Source organism: Diceros bicornis, chromosome 9 (assembly GCF_020826845.1).
Source record: "Diceros bicornis minor isolate mBicDic1 chromosome 9, mDicBic1.mat.cur, whole genome shotgun sequence".
Taxonomy (NCBI): Eukaryota; Metazoa; Chordata; class Mammalia; order Perissodactyla; family Rhinocerotidae; genus Diceros; species Diceros bicornis.
This window is the reverse complement of record NC_080748.1, coordinates 74,462,892-74,481,042: the sequence shown is the minus strand read 5'-3', so window position 1 is coordinate 74,481,042 and position 18,151 is coordinate 74,462,892. Positions and strand designations below refer to the sequence as shown.

Below are 18,151 nucleotides of genomic sequence, written 5' to 3'. Positions count from 1 at the left end.
TCGTCAATATGGAACTGAGTACCCCACCGTTGATCAGCAGCTTTTAAAACACTTTAGACACGATCACTTCATTAGAAAAAAGCAAAACAAAATAATTATTGGAGCCTGTCTTGCTTTGGAGGTTTACATGCGATGATTCACATTATATGCTGGGTGAGTTGATACCTGTTGCTCATTGATATTTTATTCTCAGACTGCTGGATAACTAGAGGTAAAAAGAAAACTCATTTGAACAAATCACCTTCACAAATAAACCACAGGATTCCAAATGTGACTCTGCTTAACTCACATTTGACTAAATTTTTATATAGCAAATGGACATCTTTTTCTAAGTCCAAAACAGAATGTGCAAAAACATGTTATTACTGCAAAAACCCCACAATATAAAAAGCAGTAGTGCTTCCTACCTAGTATGGACTGTAATGGCCTAAGTAAAGTCTACATGAGTCCTGGTCTCCATGTGATTTTAATAATTAATCCATACAAAATTCTCAAAAATTAAAATATTGACTCAAAAAGGTCCTATTGCCAAGATGTCACATCAAGTAAAGAGCTGAAGCCTGGAGACCAAGGTTCTAGATTTGGCTTTGTCATGCAACAGCTGTCTGACTATGTGACGCCTCTCAACTTGTCAGAACAAGGTTTCTCATCCATAAAGTGAAGGTTTATCCGCAGGGATCTCTACGGCCCCTTCTCGCTTTAAAATTCTGTGACTCTGTTAAATATAAAAATCTAAAGCAAGACATAAATAGACTACTTCAATGAACATCTTTCAAACCATCCAACAATCCATTTGATTCATCAGTCATGCACTGAATCAAATGATTAGGAAGACAGAACAAAAGTTTGTATAAAAATGGATTAAGTTTTCAGAATCTTTAAAACCAACTTCTTGACATTCATATGGATACTCATTTGTGAACCATGAGGTCAGTCAATACTTCTATTTGTAATATACTGCTGCCAAATTCTACTCAGTTTCCTAAACACGCTTAGCTCTTCCCCTGCGAGAAAGTCACGTGATGAGTTAGTAAGGCCACTGGCATGGTGGCACGTCAGGGATGCATCATTGTTACAATTCCTTTCAATGATTTTCTAGTTACTTAGGATCTAAAAATTTTACTCTACAATTTATCTTTTTAAAAAAGTACCAAAGACTGAAAAGTACTGAGTAACAGGCATTAAGAAAATCATTTCGTTTGTGAGGCTTTTCTTACTCTGCAAGCAAGCCAAAAACTCAGCTAACACTTTCAAAATATTCCACTAGATTCTAGAAGGCAATTGTGTCTGGCTGAGAAGTGACCCTGGCTGCCTAGCAGAACCATCTAGGAGCCCAGGCAGCACCCCAGACCAATTAGACCAAAATTCCCAGGCATCACTAATTTTTAAAATGTCCCAGGTGATCCCAATGCGCAGCTAAGGCTGAGAAAATGCAAGTTAAAACCAGGCTCTTCATTCTAAAATGCAGGAATGCTGAGTGAAGGCACTGGCATAGGTGAGCAAGATTTTAAAAGAAAGCAAACCTCTCACTGCTTACACCTTATTTTTTTCCTGCATAGCCATAAGTCACTGTTCCCGAGGGAAGACACTGTTCACAAGAGTGTGAACATTAAGAATGTGCATAAAAACCAACCAAAAGCAATGACACTGGAAAACGGTCCTTCTCTGTGCTGTGCACGATTCAGAGGCAGACATTTAGTTTGCTAACCTCTTGGTGACAACAGTGCCTATTGTGAGGTCATACTTTCTCCTGCGTCATTGCTCAATAGCATTTCTGTGTTTCACCACGAGATTCTGACAGCCAGAGTTATAGCTTCTTAAAACATAACTAACAATTTGACCCACCAGTGCAAACCCAAACCGAACCAGTAAGCCCATGTAAATTACAGTTCATGAAGATTTGAAGACCTTTATATCATCTCATATGGAGTCTGGAAAGAAGAAATAACTCCAAATTCTTCCAATTAAAATATTCATTACTCTTGACTAAGATTTCACCAACACTTGATCTCAACTAGCAATCAACTCACATTTGGCCTTGAATTTTGTCAATTCCTCACTTTATGAGGCACAGAAAAGCAGCCCTCCTTTTAAAGAAGGGGGAAAAAGTACAACCAACACTTTTCCTGGGATCTCAATGTTACTTCAGTCCAAACACTCAACCATTTGGAGGGTGATCGGCATACAAAATTGACCATACAAGAAAATTTCCATGTAAATACAACACACTATACACATGATTAGATTCATAATAAAGTCTTTCGTCCCAGCCTTGAACCAGAAAGACAAACGAGCTCCCAGTAACTAGTCATTATGACTTGCTCTTTATCTTCCCCACCTTTTTTGGAAAGTAAGCCACGTGTGAAGTTTTGTTTTTCTGAAAGACTTTAGAAGTCAGGCATACCCTATCCAAACATGTGCCTGTCCAAAACGTCCTCTAACGAATGTTGATTAAAAATTAACGAGTCACCAGAACAGACAATCTCCACTGAAACCCTGGACTCATGACTCCAGGCTCCCAACACTTGAAGACATGCCTTCTAGTCTCCTCACTCATCCTCTTTCTCCTCGCTTAGATGCAGGCCACCCGAGGACTTCTTACTTCTTGGCATGGAAGGGGAACCCAGCACTGCTGGATTACCAAACATGAGGGGTTGGCTCAAGGGGTTCACCATTTCAGAGTCTGAATCACTGGATTCAGTCCCACTGCTGGTAGAGCCCTCAGTCATTTGCAGGGGTGCCAGCTGGTCTGCCATGCTACTGGCACACACTGATTGCATGATGGGCATCTTTGAGGTTGGACCCACCTCAAGAGGTGTACCGTTAGCCAGCATTCTACCTTCTGAACCAGCCAGGCTGGCCAGTCCTCTCTTTTCATGGCCATCAAGTCTATCCATTGCCTCTGGGGTTGATGCTACCTGGCTAAGGATGAGTGGGTCTGTCTCTGACTTATTATATCTACTGGGAAGATTCCGTAAGTATGGCCTTTGTGAGATGGGGGAACAGTTTTCATAATGAGGACCCCGGCTTGGGATAGTATCTTCTCCTATATTTCTCTCTCTATGATCATGTCCATTTTCTGAAACATAGCCTTGAGACCCAGTCCTGTCCCAACTCATATTTGGACTTGAACATCTGCTGCTGGGGGACAAGGGGGTGGCCAGGGGACTGTGACTGCCTGAGCCCCTGAACATCTCATCTATCAGAGAGCTATGTCTTGGGAGTCGGGGGCTTCCACTTATATCAAAGGTTATGTCTGCTGAATCATCATCAAGGAATTCTCTGGAAGGAGGCCGGGAGGACTTCACAGAGTGAGGGGAAGCCCTGCACCTAGCCTCTATTCGCCTCTCATCCCTGGAGAGCAGATAAACACCACTGGTCAAATCACCCTCATAATTGTCATTTGTTTGGGACCGTGACTGGGACGCTTGTTCCCTGAGAAGGTCGTATTCACTATCTATATCACTGCAGTCAATGAAAGGAATGGAAGTGCTGCTGCCTCTAGCAGCCCTGGATGCTGGACCTGTGCTTGGCTGCAGGGGCTGAGGTTTATTCTGCTGGGTCCTATCCTTAACGACCTCCTCCTCTTCCTCCGCCATCGCCTTGATGGCTCCATCGGCCTTCTTGTTACCCACTGGGCTCTTCTGCAGAGCGGGGCTTTGGTGTGGCCCACACTCTGCGGCGGAAACATCCAGTTCCTTCCCTTGCTGGCAGCTCTGGCCATCTGGGGAGTCAGCACCTTCTCCAAGTGTAAGGCTGGCACTCTGCTGAGCCTGGGTGGGGTGGGGGCAAGAAAAGGATGAGGGAGATGAACAGAAAAGGGGGATTGTTACACCAGAGCAGAAAACAAAGAGAGACACATCAGAGTCTAATTTAATAACATCTCCTTAAGCTTCAAGCATCCAAAAGGATTGCCAAGTAAAGGCTGTCCTCCACAGTGTTAGAAAAAAGCGCTGACAATAAGTGGGTACTCCTGAGTATATTTGGTCAGGATCCAGAGAGTTCTTTCAGGGTGTGGAAGCTGACAATGCAGGGTCTCTGGCAGAACGAGTTAGGTACTGTCTCTGCTTTCTAGGACCCACAGTCTCATCGGGTTTCCAAAGTTTCTATGGAACAAGAGAGTCCTTCTAGCCTATAGGGGCTTCCCAAGGAAGTGTGGGCAGGAAGCGGAAGAAAACACATCATGGACCCCCAAAGGCAAGTTGACACAGATTTCAGACAAATGACAAAAACTTCTTTGTTCACACTTCTAAGGGTAGAATGGACAGGTTAAGGATTCTTTTTGGATTCACACAATGAAACCTCCTGCATGGTCTTCCCCAACAAAGTTCTTATTCTCTTGTAGAGAAAACCCTGAAAACTCACCCACAGACCGACTCCAGGGAAAATGAGCTCTTACCACCCTGAGAGCAAGAGTGATAATGTCTCTTCCTGCCAACTGTGGTCACTGCCCTGTAACACGAGCCCTGGGAACTCACCACCCAGTCCTGTGCCAGCAAAAGGTCCTGACCTTGGCACCGAAGGGGAGCTATGCCCATCAGTTGCAAAGCAGGTCCTGATCTCTTCACACAAGCGCACCCATTTAGCTGGAGGGTGGGTTCGGCTCTACTGGCTCCGGTGGATCATTCCACCCCTAAGCTGAGTCCAGGCCAACAGAGCAAACTTCTCTGTGGCAAGAGCGTGAGAGGGAGGATGGGAAGCCAGCTGAAAAAGGACACACTGCGGGGCCTGTGAGCCCAGGCTGAGGTGCACAGAGCACAGAGCCTGCGTCTGGTCAGAGTCAGGGCACGCCACCAGACTCTCCTCTATAAAACACCCCAAAAGTAAAGGACAAAGAACCCGGAAGCATACTATGAAACACAGTGCTCAGCAGAGCACATTTGTGAAAACAGAGCTATCCTTGTATATGACCATTACTGACTTGTTTTGGCACTTCTGAACTCGGCTCTGTAGGCTGTGTAGCAAGGCTTCTGATGGAATGAATCTTGCTGTGTTTCCTGGGAGAAATCACATAAGACAGCTAAAATTAGGTGAGGTTTTCTTTTTTTTTTTTTTAAATGAAAAATAACAGCATTAGGCACTTCCTCAATAATGAAGGCACCGGCACCCAAAGTAGTCTGCATACGTGCTCCCTGGAAACAGACCCAGTCGTCCTTTCCATAACACTTGTAGGGTTCGGGGGTCCTAAACCTTGAACAAGGCTCAGCAATCCCCTGCTCCTGTTCGAGTGGGACAGCTGGCTTGGAGCACTGGCCATTGAGCACTAACTTTCTGGTTATGGAAAAGTCACTGGGAGGGAGGAGGTGGCTGGGGCCGCACATGCTCTGAATTGCAAGCTGTGGTCTAACAATATGAAATGGATTCATGTATTTTGGGTAATGATTTTTTAGATCAGTTCTATAACAGAGGCAATCACCATGAATCAGCTAACTCTTTCACAGGGTTAAGTTCAGAGGAGAAGGCCTGCCCCGTGAATGCATTTATAGACTCAACAGTAGAAAGAATTGGCTTTACTGCCACTAATGCCTCTCCTTCATCATTTCCCTTCCTTAGTCTGTGGGTCCTCTCCTCCCCAGTGAACAAGCATTGGGAACTTTTCCCGTACTCAAACGCATGAAACTGTGTAAATATAGAGCGATTAAATTCCAATGAACGTCCAGCTTTTCTTCAAAATACTCCAAATTAATACACAAAAGCTCTGGAGCACCCACATTCTGAATCAGAGACCTGAGCCACTTCTTCTGTGATTCTCAAAAGATTCATTGTGGATCATCCAAGAAAATTATGAGGCTTGTTATATCTAGATAAGCAGGCAAATAACCTTCTGAACGTTACATTTCTGGATACAGGGAGGGAGAAAGGACCCCAGATCTGCATCAGGAAAAATATACAAGGATGGTCACAGCAGCAGGTTTGTTTCAGCAAAAACAAAACAAATCACCAAACAACCTGAATGTGTATCAACAGGGAATCTGATAAATAAAATGTAATACCAAATGTAATTCATAATACCATAAAACACTTAAAATAGATCTCAAAATCAGGGTAGGGATTAAAAAGCAAGATGCAGAATTGTGTACAGCATGATACTATTTATATAAATGAAAACACACCCCAGAGCAATTCTACATATCCTTTCTGGATGCATGAATACGGATAAGAGAAGTAACAGGAATTTGGCAACTGTTGCCTCTGGGGACGGGGAACAGAAACATGAGGCTATTGGTTAAAGGGGGTTTTAGCCATATCTGTAACAATGATAGCTACAAATAAGAGAAGGAAAAAAAAAAACCCTAAACAAATATGTTAAAACGTTAATAGTTAATTCTAAATAGTAGGAATATGGGTGTTCGCTGTATTCTTTGTACTTTATTGTAACTTTTAAATGTATTGAAATGTAAAAAGAAAAATGTTTAAAAAACCCCCACATGCACTGAACAGTCCTTGGTGCAGGGTCACTTCACCCTCCCCGCTTCTATCTTAGTCCCTCCGGGTCCCCTGCTTCTCTCCCCGGGAGGCAGAGCAGTGCTCAGGAGCAGTGGGTCCGGAGCCTGCTGACTAGGGGCTGCTTGCCGGCTCTGAGACTTAGCTAACCAGCTAGTTACTCGACCTCTTTGAGCTGCACTGTCTTTGGCTTTAAAAACGGAATAAAATAGCGCTGACCTCACAGAGCTGCTGTGAAGACTCTCTGAGTTAATAGATGAAAAGAGCTTGGAGCAGTGCCCAGCACACGAGATATAAGCATTTGCTAACAACAACAAGAATACATCCTGTGTCTTCTCATCCAAACTTTACTTAATTAAAACGTTTATAGAAAGACTTTAAATTCAAATCCCAAATATTTAAGGCCCCACTGATGAGTAAGTTTTTTTGTGTGTGTGAGGAAGGTCAGCCCTGAGCTAACATCTGCCAATCCTCCTCTTTTTGCTGAGGAAGACTGGCCCTGAGCTAACATTCGTGCCCATCTTCCTCCACTTTACATGGGACGCCGCCACAGCATGGCCTGCAAAGCGGTGCGTCGGTGCGCGCCTGGGATCTGAACCCGGGCCGCCAGCACTTAACCGCTAAGCCACCGGCGGGGCCCAAGTAAGTTTTGACGGTGCTTTATCCCACTGTAAACTCCTGTTCTTCTTCCCTCCCTGGCCTCTGCCAGCTTCCTCTTCTTCCTCACTTGGTGCCCTCAGTCTCCTCTTCTCATCATCCGCTGGAGTAAGTGGCCCGGCCCTCGGGCGCTCCCGGGCGACACTAAGCCAGCGCGGTGCACCGTGAGGCAGAGATTCTGTAACTCTCCGAGCCTGGGTGAGGAGCGGGTGAGGAGCGAGTGCGCAGCGAAGCGCCGTTACCAGGAGAGAAGGACCTTCTCAGACCGTAAGTGGCTTCCGAGTTCCTCTTACCTCTCAAACTGCACTTTCTTATGCCCTCCTTCTTTCACGGAGTCCAGGACCTGCTTCTGAGTCCGCCCGCTAGAATGGAGACCACGAGGGCGAGGGGAGACACCAAGGCATCCATTTAAACACATGACACGACACCCCATCACCGTGACTCCCTCCTGCCACAGCTGGGGACATGGGGGTTCTCAGCCAGCCAGGAGCAAAAGCAGCCCTAAGAGAGCCTGTGTTTTTTCTGCCCCTTGATATTTCCCTTAGAGATAACAGAAAATGTTCAATTAACTAAACCACTTAATAATCTTGTGTTTGGTTACTAATCAGCCACTCCAAGAGTCCGCATGCTTCATAAAGGGGGGAATAATTTTGTCCACTGTATATCCCCAACGCTTAGAACAGTACTTGACATGCAGTAGACACTCAAATATCTGTGAAAAGAATGAGTGAAAAAGTGAAGTAGACAGAAGGTAGCATTTATGAAGCTACCTCAGATGTTAACAAGACACTTGCATCTACACAGAGAGGAAATCCTTTCTGAATTAGAGAGTCCCATTAGGAGTTACTGTGGCTGGGGAGATAGCCTCGTGGCTAACATTCAAGCAGAGCACGGAGAGTGTCTGCCTGGAGCCTGTGGGATGACCAGCACCCTGCCCGCTGTAGCTCCTGGGGGCCAACCTTCATCTATCTCCTCGCTGCACAACCCAGCCGCTGCGACAGGCAGCAGAAAAGAAAGGTCTCGGGGAAAATGTCCGCATGGCAATTGGAGAGGTGTGAGGGAGATCCTTACCTGAATCGAAATGATGACCCTCGACTAAATAGAACAGCCTTTGGCTTTGGTTTGGGCTCTTCAAAAAGTCTAAAAAAGGCATGATGTTCGACACAAATTTTCCAGAAGGACTTGCACAAATCCCGACTGGCCATGAGGAATTCCAAGGTATCCTGGTACGAGCTCTAAAAAGAGAAAATATCACTTCAGTTTTTTTCCATTACCCACAGACATTGGGTTGAAAAATAAGAAAATGGACAAAAACCAAATTTGTCCAATAAAATTTCAGTTGTGTATTTTATTACAGCATGACCACAAATTTACATATTTAATAAAATATAGTTGTTCCTAATGACAAAATATGGTCATCATTCAACCATTTTCCTCCCCACAGAATTCCTTAGAGGAACTAACAGAAATCAGGGGTATTCAGCAGAAGTCAGAACATTTCTTTTGAGAGGACTCATAAACAAATTGTGTCTACTTGGCTTATATTTCCTTCTAAAAAAAAAAAATCCAGGTACTGAAACTCCTTTTTTGCCTCCTTAAAATAACTGAAACACAATTCTTTCTGTTTCCCTCATGGTTCATGTCAACTTTGAATATTGGACTTAAGTCTTTTCTCTATCAAAAAGCCTATGGCTCAAGCCTCCAGGTGGCCCCAGGGACCATACAGGAAATGACCATGTTTTGCTGGAGCACAAAAGCATCACTCAAGGCTGAAAAATTCACGTCCTTTGATTCTGGAAAGGGGATATGGTAATTTTCTATTCTCAGAATGCTCCCAATTTAAGTGGCCATATTATAGAAATGAAAGTTAGCACAGTCCTTCACGTTCCCAGCAGTTCCAACTATTTTGGAGGATCTCACAGTTCTGGGCAGTGCAGTTCCAACTTATGAACAAAGTTTGTGCTGCAATCCAGCCCTTTGGAACTCAAAATACGTTTTCCCATAGAAAGCAAGTTATAAAGGGTGCCTTTTCCCAGGTCAGGCCACAAAAGCCTATTTGATCCATACTGTAGTTAACCTATAAGCCTAGAATGCCATTTGTAATCTTTTTTCCATGAGAAAAAGCCCTCCAAGTTCTGGTTGGGGAAGTCAGCGATTTATCATCCATCTCCTCCATCGCCATCGCCGGCAGACAAAGAAGATGCTATTCTTCCTCCTCTGACCCAGTTCCAGTGTAAGTGACATCTTTAGGGGTTCTGCAGGAAGTGGTGGTGGGGGGACCTGGTTGGCTCATGAGACTGTGCTGTCAGACGTTTGGGGACAAGAGTAGGGCCTTGAGAGTTGGGGACTGCCGCTGTGTGGGCAGGGATATGGCAGAATGCTGAACGGGCTCTCGAGGCGGCCCAGCTAGAGATGCAACAACTGCACAGCTCTGGCTATTTGTCAGGCGGGGCTGTCGATATTTGCACAGGTAAGTGACCCTCCCCGCAGGCACATATCTGTGCTTCACATTCTTCACCTTCTGTCTACTGAGAATGGCAGCTGTGGAGGTACCAAGCATTTGGATACATCTCTCCGTACAGACACTCAGACACCTGAATAGCTTTTGGCCACAGTTTCAGCCTGTGTCCCAGCACGGCCCCTCCATCCCAAGGACCACAGCGTGGGCTCAGCGGGTCTCCACTCCCTCCGGTGAGCCACTTACATTCGCATCTGGGCGGAGCTTGATGAGAAAGCGCTTCCTCTTGAAGCTCAGCTTCCGCACCTTCGCCCAGTTGAAGGCATTGATCTTCGTGAAACCCTAAGAGAAAGGTATCAGCCAGTGAGCCAGGAAATGCATAAGAAGCAATGTGGGAGTTGGTGTGCTTTGCTTGTGGGGAGCTGAAAGCAGGGCTTATGATAGACCACTCAGTAAGAACGCCTTAGGCTGGAGAATTCCCAGGATCTGCAGCTATAGGATGATACCTGTTCCGTTCCTGGATCGTTATTTCTCACTAATTATATGATTTGGCTTTCCAACTAAGGTTGTCTCCAGGGAGAGAAGAGGCTGGCCGAGGGAACGATACAGAGAAAGATAAATAAAAACCACGAAAACTACTACAATAATTAGCGACCATCACTTACGGAGTGGCAGGCACTGTCCTAAGGACTTGACCAACCTTCTCTTATCAAACCTGACACCAAAGCCAGCGAGATTTATTATCTTCATTTTACGGATGTGGAAACTGCAGCATGGATATATTTTAATTTGTCCAAAATCACACAGTTAACGTGGCACAATGAGACTCCCGAGCACGTGCCTGAAACAGCAGCTGTTGTTAATATCCGCAGAGGCAACACAGCAGCAATCACCCTCTTCGTCCACAGGGGTCTGGCACCCATGCCCACCAGGCTTCCAACAGCACAAGCAGGGCTGGGGAGGGGAGGCCCTGCCTTCAGTGTGTCTTCTAGGCCAGAGAACACTCTCCAGGAAGGACTCACACATCCTCATCCTTGACAGCCAGGTGGCACATGGTGGAGAAACCGTGGGGAGTTGCCAGATACCAGCTCCCATCTGTCCTGTCATCTCAACTAAAATGAGAATTCCTCCGGAGTCCCCTTGAACACCAGGACCATTTATTTAAATTGGTAAGAAGGAAGCAATTAGGCTCCGGCAAGAAGATTAATTCTGAGATACAGCCTTTGTACATGATTAAATTACTGAGCAATTCTCAATATTTGGATTGTTTCAAACACAATCGAAGCAAATTAACTCAATTGTGAGACACTTCTTTTCCCCCTCTATGATTTTTAGAAATGATTAAGGGTTTTGATTTTGGAGTTTAATGGGAGTACTGAAAACTACACTTGGTTTGTGGTCGTTTTTTCTCATCAGGTACTCCTAGATGATTTCTGTAGGTCCAAAATTGTCAGGAAGTCCCCTCCTCAAATACCACCCTGCTCTCCCCACTATCCCATATGAAAGCCGGCTTCCATTCCTCTAGGGACGGGAGTCTGTGATGATTAGTGTCTGTCACAACCAGTGGATAACGGAGCAGAGAAGCACCTGGGCTATTTTGGTGAAATACAAAGGGAGAAATGTAACCAAACCTCGCAGAGCTCAGAAAAGAGTTTTCGGTCATGCACATATTTACACCTTCAAAACCTGGTGAAATCTGACCCTATTTCATGAGAAAGGCAGATGCTTTATCCACACTTGTTTGAAACCAAAGCACAGATGACCCACTTCGGTTAAAAGAAAAGCCTGGAGAAAACTTTTGTGGTGGTGAATATGTTCGTTGTTTTGATTTCCTTGGTGGTTTCACAGGATATACATATATCAGAACTTATCAAACAGCACACTCTAAATATGTGCATTGTACCGTATGTCAATAACGCTTCAATGAGGTTAAGAAAAAGAAGCAATTAATCAATAAAACAGTACAACAGCAGTGTGATGAAGGAGCACACATTTCAGAGCGCAGAAAATCATTATGTCCTTAAGTAAAACACAGGGAAGGATCCAAGTGCAGTGTGCGTTGTGCTGCAAAATTACTGTAGTACATGGACAGGGTGTCTATGAATTTATAAAACTGCTATATCTTCCAAGTGCATATTACACTTTTCTTTTTAATGAGGCAAATTTGAAATCAGAAATAAGCTGACAGGTAAAAATCAAATTAGGTTACAAAAAAAAGGATCACATGAATATCATGTGCAAGTGTGGAGAAGGATTTGGGGATCTGAAATCTTGATTCCATTATACTATGTTCTAAGCATAGGTCTGAGGAGAGAGACAGATTTCTGCGACCCTACAAAATCAATAAATGCAAATAAATCTATATTTGTGGATTCTCCAACCAAAGCAAAGGCAAATGAAATAAGTTGAGGGCCTGGAAAGAAACAGAAGCCCTGAGATGAGGTTAGTTTTTCCCTATTTACCTAAAAATAACAATCAGAGGTCTTAGCTTGGACCACCCAACATGGAATCAGAGTTGAAGGTCCAACTCTAATCTCTCCATCACCAAGGGAACTGAGCTGTGTTCTAAATGCTCTTACCTGAAACACCAGAATTCCTGTGTTCGCCACAGCCAGGTTGATCTTAGTACCTTCCCTGTCCTTAGCGGGGTGCAACCGGATCCCATACATCTCCAGCCTACGAGCAATCTCCAGGAGTTGGAAATCCGATTCTGCTGGTGTTTGTCCACTGACAGAACAAAAATCAAAGAGAAAGGCCAGGTGATTTGAATTCCCTGTGTCTATTAATTTGAGATTAAGCAGCTTCTCTTGGGAAATAAAAAGGCATTTCATCACCAACAATGGGGTTACCCGATCAGATGACACCCAACCTCCTATTCATTATAACCCCAAGTCAAGCAGCTGGAACTAAAGCTCTATTGCTCGTGTAACACAAACCCCAAAAAGTCTACCTCAAACTTGGCCAGTTTTTTGCAATCTCAAAGAGTTTCCTTTAAGGTCACATAAAAGCAAAACACCATCGTGTTAAAACAAGGTTTTAGTCACTTACAACAGATAAACTTGCAAAGTTCAAGGCAACACTCTTTCATATCATCACCAGGACTCAAGTGCCTTCCTTAACAACAACAACAAACAACAACAACAACAAAAGGCACAGAGGATCCTTTGAAAGTATTTTACTGATCAAAACAAAAAACCAAAATGCAAATGGTACAAAGGTTCCAGATTTTCACGATATTCTTACTTTGTCTCTAGTTGACCATGTTCCTTCCCGATCTCCTGTTTTTGTTTTTTTTTTTTTTTTTATAATTTTATTTTTTATATTTTTTCCCCCAAAGCCCCAGCAGATAGTTGTATGTCATAGCTGCACATCCTTCTAGTTGCTGTATGTGGGACGCGGCCTCAGCATGGCCAGAGAAGCGGTGCGTCAGTGCACGCCCGGGATCTGAACCCGGGCCGCCAGCAGCAGAGCGCGCGCACTTAACCGCTAAGCCACGGGGCCGGCCCCCGATCTCCTGTTAATTGGTCTTACACTCTCTCTTTTATTTCAAAGCCCGGGGTGTCTTAAAATTCCAGTGTTACCTCGGTCTCACAGGAAAACAAACAAGGGGCCTAGAACTGTGGTCCTGAGTGAGTGACCCGCATTCTGAGAGCCTAGGAAGAGTAACAACGCCCACACGAGCCCCTGTCTCTTTTCCCTCACCCTTTGCATATTTCTTCCCAATAGTTACTGTGTGTGTGTGTGTGTGTGTGTGTGTGTGTGTGTGTGTGTCCATGTATTTCGGAAGGACAGAGAGAAACAGCTCAAAGGAAACATGAAACAATGAATGAGACTTACATGTGGTTATGGTGAAACTCCACAATTTTGTCTTCTAGTGCATCTTGCTGAGGTATGTACTTATTTTTTGCTAAGTGCTCTCTGTCCGATGCTTCATCAAAATCCCCAATCTCGGCTACAAAGAGACAGAAAGAAAAACTGGCCACATATGATTAATACATATGATTAATAGTCAGTGGACTATTCCCCAGCTGACAAACTGGAAACCAACTGACAATATAAGGCGATCCCAGCTGGTGGGTCTCCTAAGAGCCAGATGTCAGAAGATGGGATGCGAGGACATGTTTAACAACTGTGCCAACGTGCGATGATGGCTTCCACTTGTTCTCATCTCTAACAGTTAGAAAGAAAACTTCAGAATCATCTACCTTTAGCCAGACATGTTCCTGGTTTGTTTTTTGCCTCCCCACCCAACTAGGGGTCACTTCTATTCTAGGCAGTAAATTCTTGACACATGGTTTATGACCTATGACTTCTACATAAGCCCTCAAATTTCAGGACTTTACAAAATCAACTTTTGAAACTCATGTATAACAATTATTAGTGCAAACCTCAAATGCTTTATCATATAGAGAAAAGACAATCATAAATAGTTATAAAGGTACATATTCTAGTTTGGCTAAAACAAATTAAAGTTTATTAAATTCTTACAGTCCTCTTCTCAGAAATGACTAGTCAGATTGTAAATTCTTATAAATTTTTCATCTACAAGAAATAGGATGCATATTTTTCTCATGTACCTCAACATCGTCCCCAAATTGCTGTAATCTGGCAATTTAAATGATGGCACTTTAAAATAATAATTGTACCTTAATAACACTAGCTGCAGCTCAGTTTATACCAATTTAATACCTCTGGTACAGCATGCCTTCTTCTTTTTCAAACATCATATAGTCTGTGTAACAAGCTTAATAAAAAGTAGCCTAATAACCAGAGCCCAGCTGTTTTGAGTAAAAGCAAGTAAACTGTTGCTATGAAACCTACCTTTCATTTTGTCACGTGAAGCAGCTTGCCACACTTTAGCCAGTGCACCTCCAGTAATCATGCAGGATATGGCCTATACGTTGCCATAAATTGCACCTGCTGAGAATATTTGCTTTGCACGAAACAGTGCCAACTCACCTGGCACCAGCTGCCACTAGCAGAATCACTCACTCACTCTCTTCCTGCTGCTATGACAGATCAACAACACCATTTTCTAATTGCCTTTTCTGGACTAATTTCTCCCTCCTTTAATAGAGTAAAATTGCCACCCTCCATCACAGAAAACAGCACAGAAGTGTGGGGACCTGCCTGGCCATATTGCCATCCTCATTGGTTGCCTTGATGATGGCGGCACTGACTTTTCTGTAATTCTTCCTCTCTGGCCTCAAGAAAGTGCAGTTCATTCTCATTATTCACGGTAGCTATGTTCTATAAATTTCCCATGAACACCGAATTAGCAAATACTAAACTACTGCTCCTAGGGGAGCTACAGGGTTAGGTTCCTGTGAGACTCCTGAAATAACATTTCTGCCAACTGACCTTGTTTCGTGTGTGTTTCTGTTGAAAGACATCATATTCTATATACATCATTGATTCGTTAACATTGAACGCGCAGCCAACAGCACTATAATTCATGCCTGAACGAAGTGTATCTAACACTTGTATTTATTTTCTCCATGAGACACATCACAGCCTTCTCACGCTTAGGAACATCAGACAGCACTTCAACACTACGCTTGGGCACCATTGTAAACAGAGGAATCATCAAGAAAAAGCACAAAAATGCAAAAAGTGTGGCACTAAATAGACCGTGAAAGGACACTCGTTTGCAGTATGAGGCTGACAGAAGAAGGCAGGACGTCGCCTCGTTCCACCTCAGCTAGAAACGTGTGCGCAGGGTGACAAATTTTTCACCATCTTGTGCACGTCTGCAAATGACCACGAAACCACCACAAGTATCGATTTTGGGGTTACAAATAAATTTTATAGAGGAGGCAAACTTGCAAATACAGAATCTGTGAATAATGAAGATTGACTGCATATGGGGACTCAGCTAAATCCTAAATTTCTTGTGAGCTTTAAGTTTGGGCTTCTTAACTCATATGAATTTTATAACACACTCTTTTCCATAATTCAATATAAAAGAGTTAAGAATTCCAGTTTTTCCTTTGGCATCAGGGTCAATACACCTAATCGTCTTTTCTTCTGAGTCACCTGCCTTTCACTGCCCTCTGAAAATGCAATGGCGGTATGTGACTATGAAATTCATTTTCTTTCCACATGTTCTCTTCTTGGAAATGAAGAAACAGGTTCCTCCTTATGTTTGGAGACTTGGAGAACCAATAAATATTCAAGATAGGACTTAAGATTTTTAAATATTTTTATGCCAAGATGTCATATTAGCTTATGCATGTACTAAATTCCATAGCAGTCTACTCACAATAAAAAATAGGAACAACAACCCAAAACCTGTGATTTTACTCAATGAAATCTCATGAAGATATGCTTTGAGAAACCCATTTTGCCGCGCATAATTCTGCAAAAAATGTGGCCCTGCCATGCCTCCCAGCTACACAAGCGAAATTTCAACCTCGGGGCCATCTAGTGTCTGATTCTTCTCTTTATCAGCTTGTCCTACTGAATTAATTTATAATAAGTTAGAGAAAATGAAAAGTTTGAAATATTACAGAGGATATAGAAGGCTAGCAACAGAGGAGCAAAGGAAAAAATATAGAATATCTGAAAGACAACTCCACGCATTCAAATGAAAGAAGGGAGGAAAATGAAAATGATTTAGGTTGGGTATACAGATACCGATGAGGTGAACATACAGCTTAGCAGGGGTCATTTTCCATCAGCATTAATGTAGCTTCTGCAAAGGGGAAACGAGTCGACCACTCATACCTTACTGATAATATAAATAATTATCAATAATTTAAGTCAACACACTATTCAGAGAGGATTCTGTGAAATTCCTCCTTCCATGGCAAAGCGCATGGGTTGCATAAAAATGCAGAAGTGGGGCTTTATAAGATTATAAAAATATTGTGTATCACCAGTGCACATCAAACAGTATGTAAATAGCAGGAGCACTTCTGAACCTATCTGTTTCATTTTCTTTGCAGAACTCAAGATTCTCAAGGGATTTTGAGCCCCTTGTTGTGTCTGGGGAATTGGGGCCTACCAGACGAGCACGAGGTTTTCTGGGTACCAGTGAGCCTCCACATCCCGTATGTGTGAGTGAGAGTCACCGTGTTAACAGGCTTTAAAAAGGAAGGAACAGAGGAAGAAAAAGGTACAAGACTCAATAGCATCAGGAAGATTTTGAGTAATTTCTCTTCTGCTTACAAAAACCCCGGGGTCATAGACATTTTATGAAGTTACCATTCCAATAAGGAAGCGTCATTTGAAAATTTCTCATTGTTTGGAAAGGGAGGGCTCTAGGTGAGTGAGGAGAAAGAAAGGAGAGTAACGCTTATGGAACACCTAAGACGGATTGGGTATTTATGCTATCATTTAATTTTCACAGCCTTATGAAAAAGATTCTACTACTCTTATGTTCCAAAAGAAACAGAGGCTGTGGGGTTAGTAACATGCCAGGATCATCAATCAACTAATTGAAACCAGGTCTGCCTGATTCCAAGGCCTCTATCTCAACTCTCACTGTTGGGAGTGGAAAGACTAAACACACAGGAAAGGCAAAAGTTATGTAACCTTCTGTGCCAAAGCTTCCCTATTTGTAAAATAGGAATAATAATAGTACTGATCTCATGGCGTTGTTATGAGAATTAAATGAGATAATATACATAGTGCTGGCACAGAGTAAGGTTTAATAAAGGATACTTATTTTTTGTTTGTTTTTCCTTTCTCACATCATTTTTTTCAAATTGGTAGGAAAACATCTGTCTGCTATGTCTGGTAGATATTTAATAATGCCCAGATATAAAAAATAAGAAGATAAGCAGGGCCTATAGAAACACCTCCTCATATTAGACTAAGGTAATTTGTTAACTACTAGAAGTGACACTTCCTCTAAACCTTTAGAAATCTTGTTGACTGGGCAGTTATCAGAGAGGGGTGGGGCCAATTATATGGGACTACTTTGTATACAATGGAAATTAAAAAGTGATATGATAGCACAACTTTTTTTTAATACTAGTGCTTATATATGTTGACTTTGGTCTATACACATGATTACCCTCAGGAAACGTAATGTGGACATTCCATTTCAGGTAACTTCTGCCTTGGTCAAGAGGGAAAAAATTGCCCAGGTGAGTTGTCAGTAAGCCTTAGAATGAGCACAATCTAATTTGTCCTCTGTGTAGATTAAGAAAGTGAAATTCAAGCATCACTAGGATTCAGGCCGGCTTCATGTGTCTTAGCTCACTGAACTCCAGACAGCAGAAACCAAGAAGTGAAATCTTTGAGAGTTTTATGACTTACAGCTAACATGCCGTATTCAAGGATGAATATTAAATCCAAGAACAGAACAGAACAAGTTGAGTCTACTTGGCCACCGTCCATCCATGCTTCTCCTTTGAGACAACTAAGATATTAACAATCGCGTACTAGTCCTTGAAAAAAGTAGACAACCATCAGAACACAGAATTCCTGGGTCAATGTTTGAGGGCTATGCATATTAAATGAAATTAGGAGTACTGTTTTGCACCTATAGGCATTCACGCTAACAGCAAAATCACACAGGACATTGTTATTGTGTTTAGTGAATGTGAGTTTTTTCCCCCATTAATCAGATCATTGTGCTATTTC

General features: G+C 43.0%; 1 protein-coding gene across 4 annotated transcripts in view; it reads right to left on the bottom strand.

Moving 5' to 3' along the window:
• FARP1 (FERM, ARH/RhoGEF and pleckstrin domain protein 1) overlaps positions 1–18,151 on the bottom strand; it is a 285,713-nt gene that overhangs the window by 55,410 nt on the left and 212,152 nt on the right. For all 4 annotated transcript variants that reach the window (XM_058548404.1, XM_058548406.1, XM_058548403.1 and 1 more), the window contains exons 7-13: positions 13,397–13,511; positions 12,139–12,286; positions 9,806–9,901; positions 8,173–8,336; positions 7,395–7,463; positions 4,922–4,997; positions 3,524–3,773 (exon numbers count right to left, since the gene is read on the bottom strand). In XM_058548404.1, the coding sequence (XP_058404387.1) occupies positions 3,524–3,773; positions 4,922–4,997; positions 7,395–7,463; positions 8,173–8,336; positions 9,806–9,901; positions 12,139–12,286; positions 13,397–13,511 (918 nt within the window). The remainder of the gene's footprint in view (positions 1–3,523; positions 3,774–4,921; positions 4,998–7,394; positions 7,464–8,172; positions 8,337–9,805; positions 9,902–12,138; positions 12,287–13,396; positions 13,512–18,151) is intronic.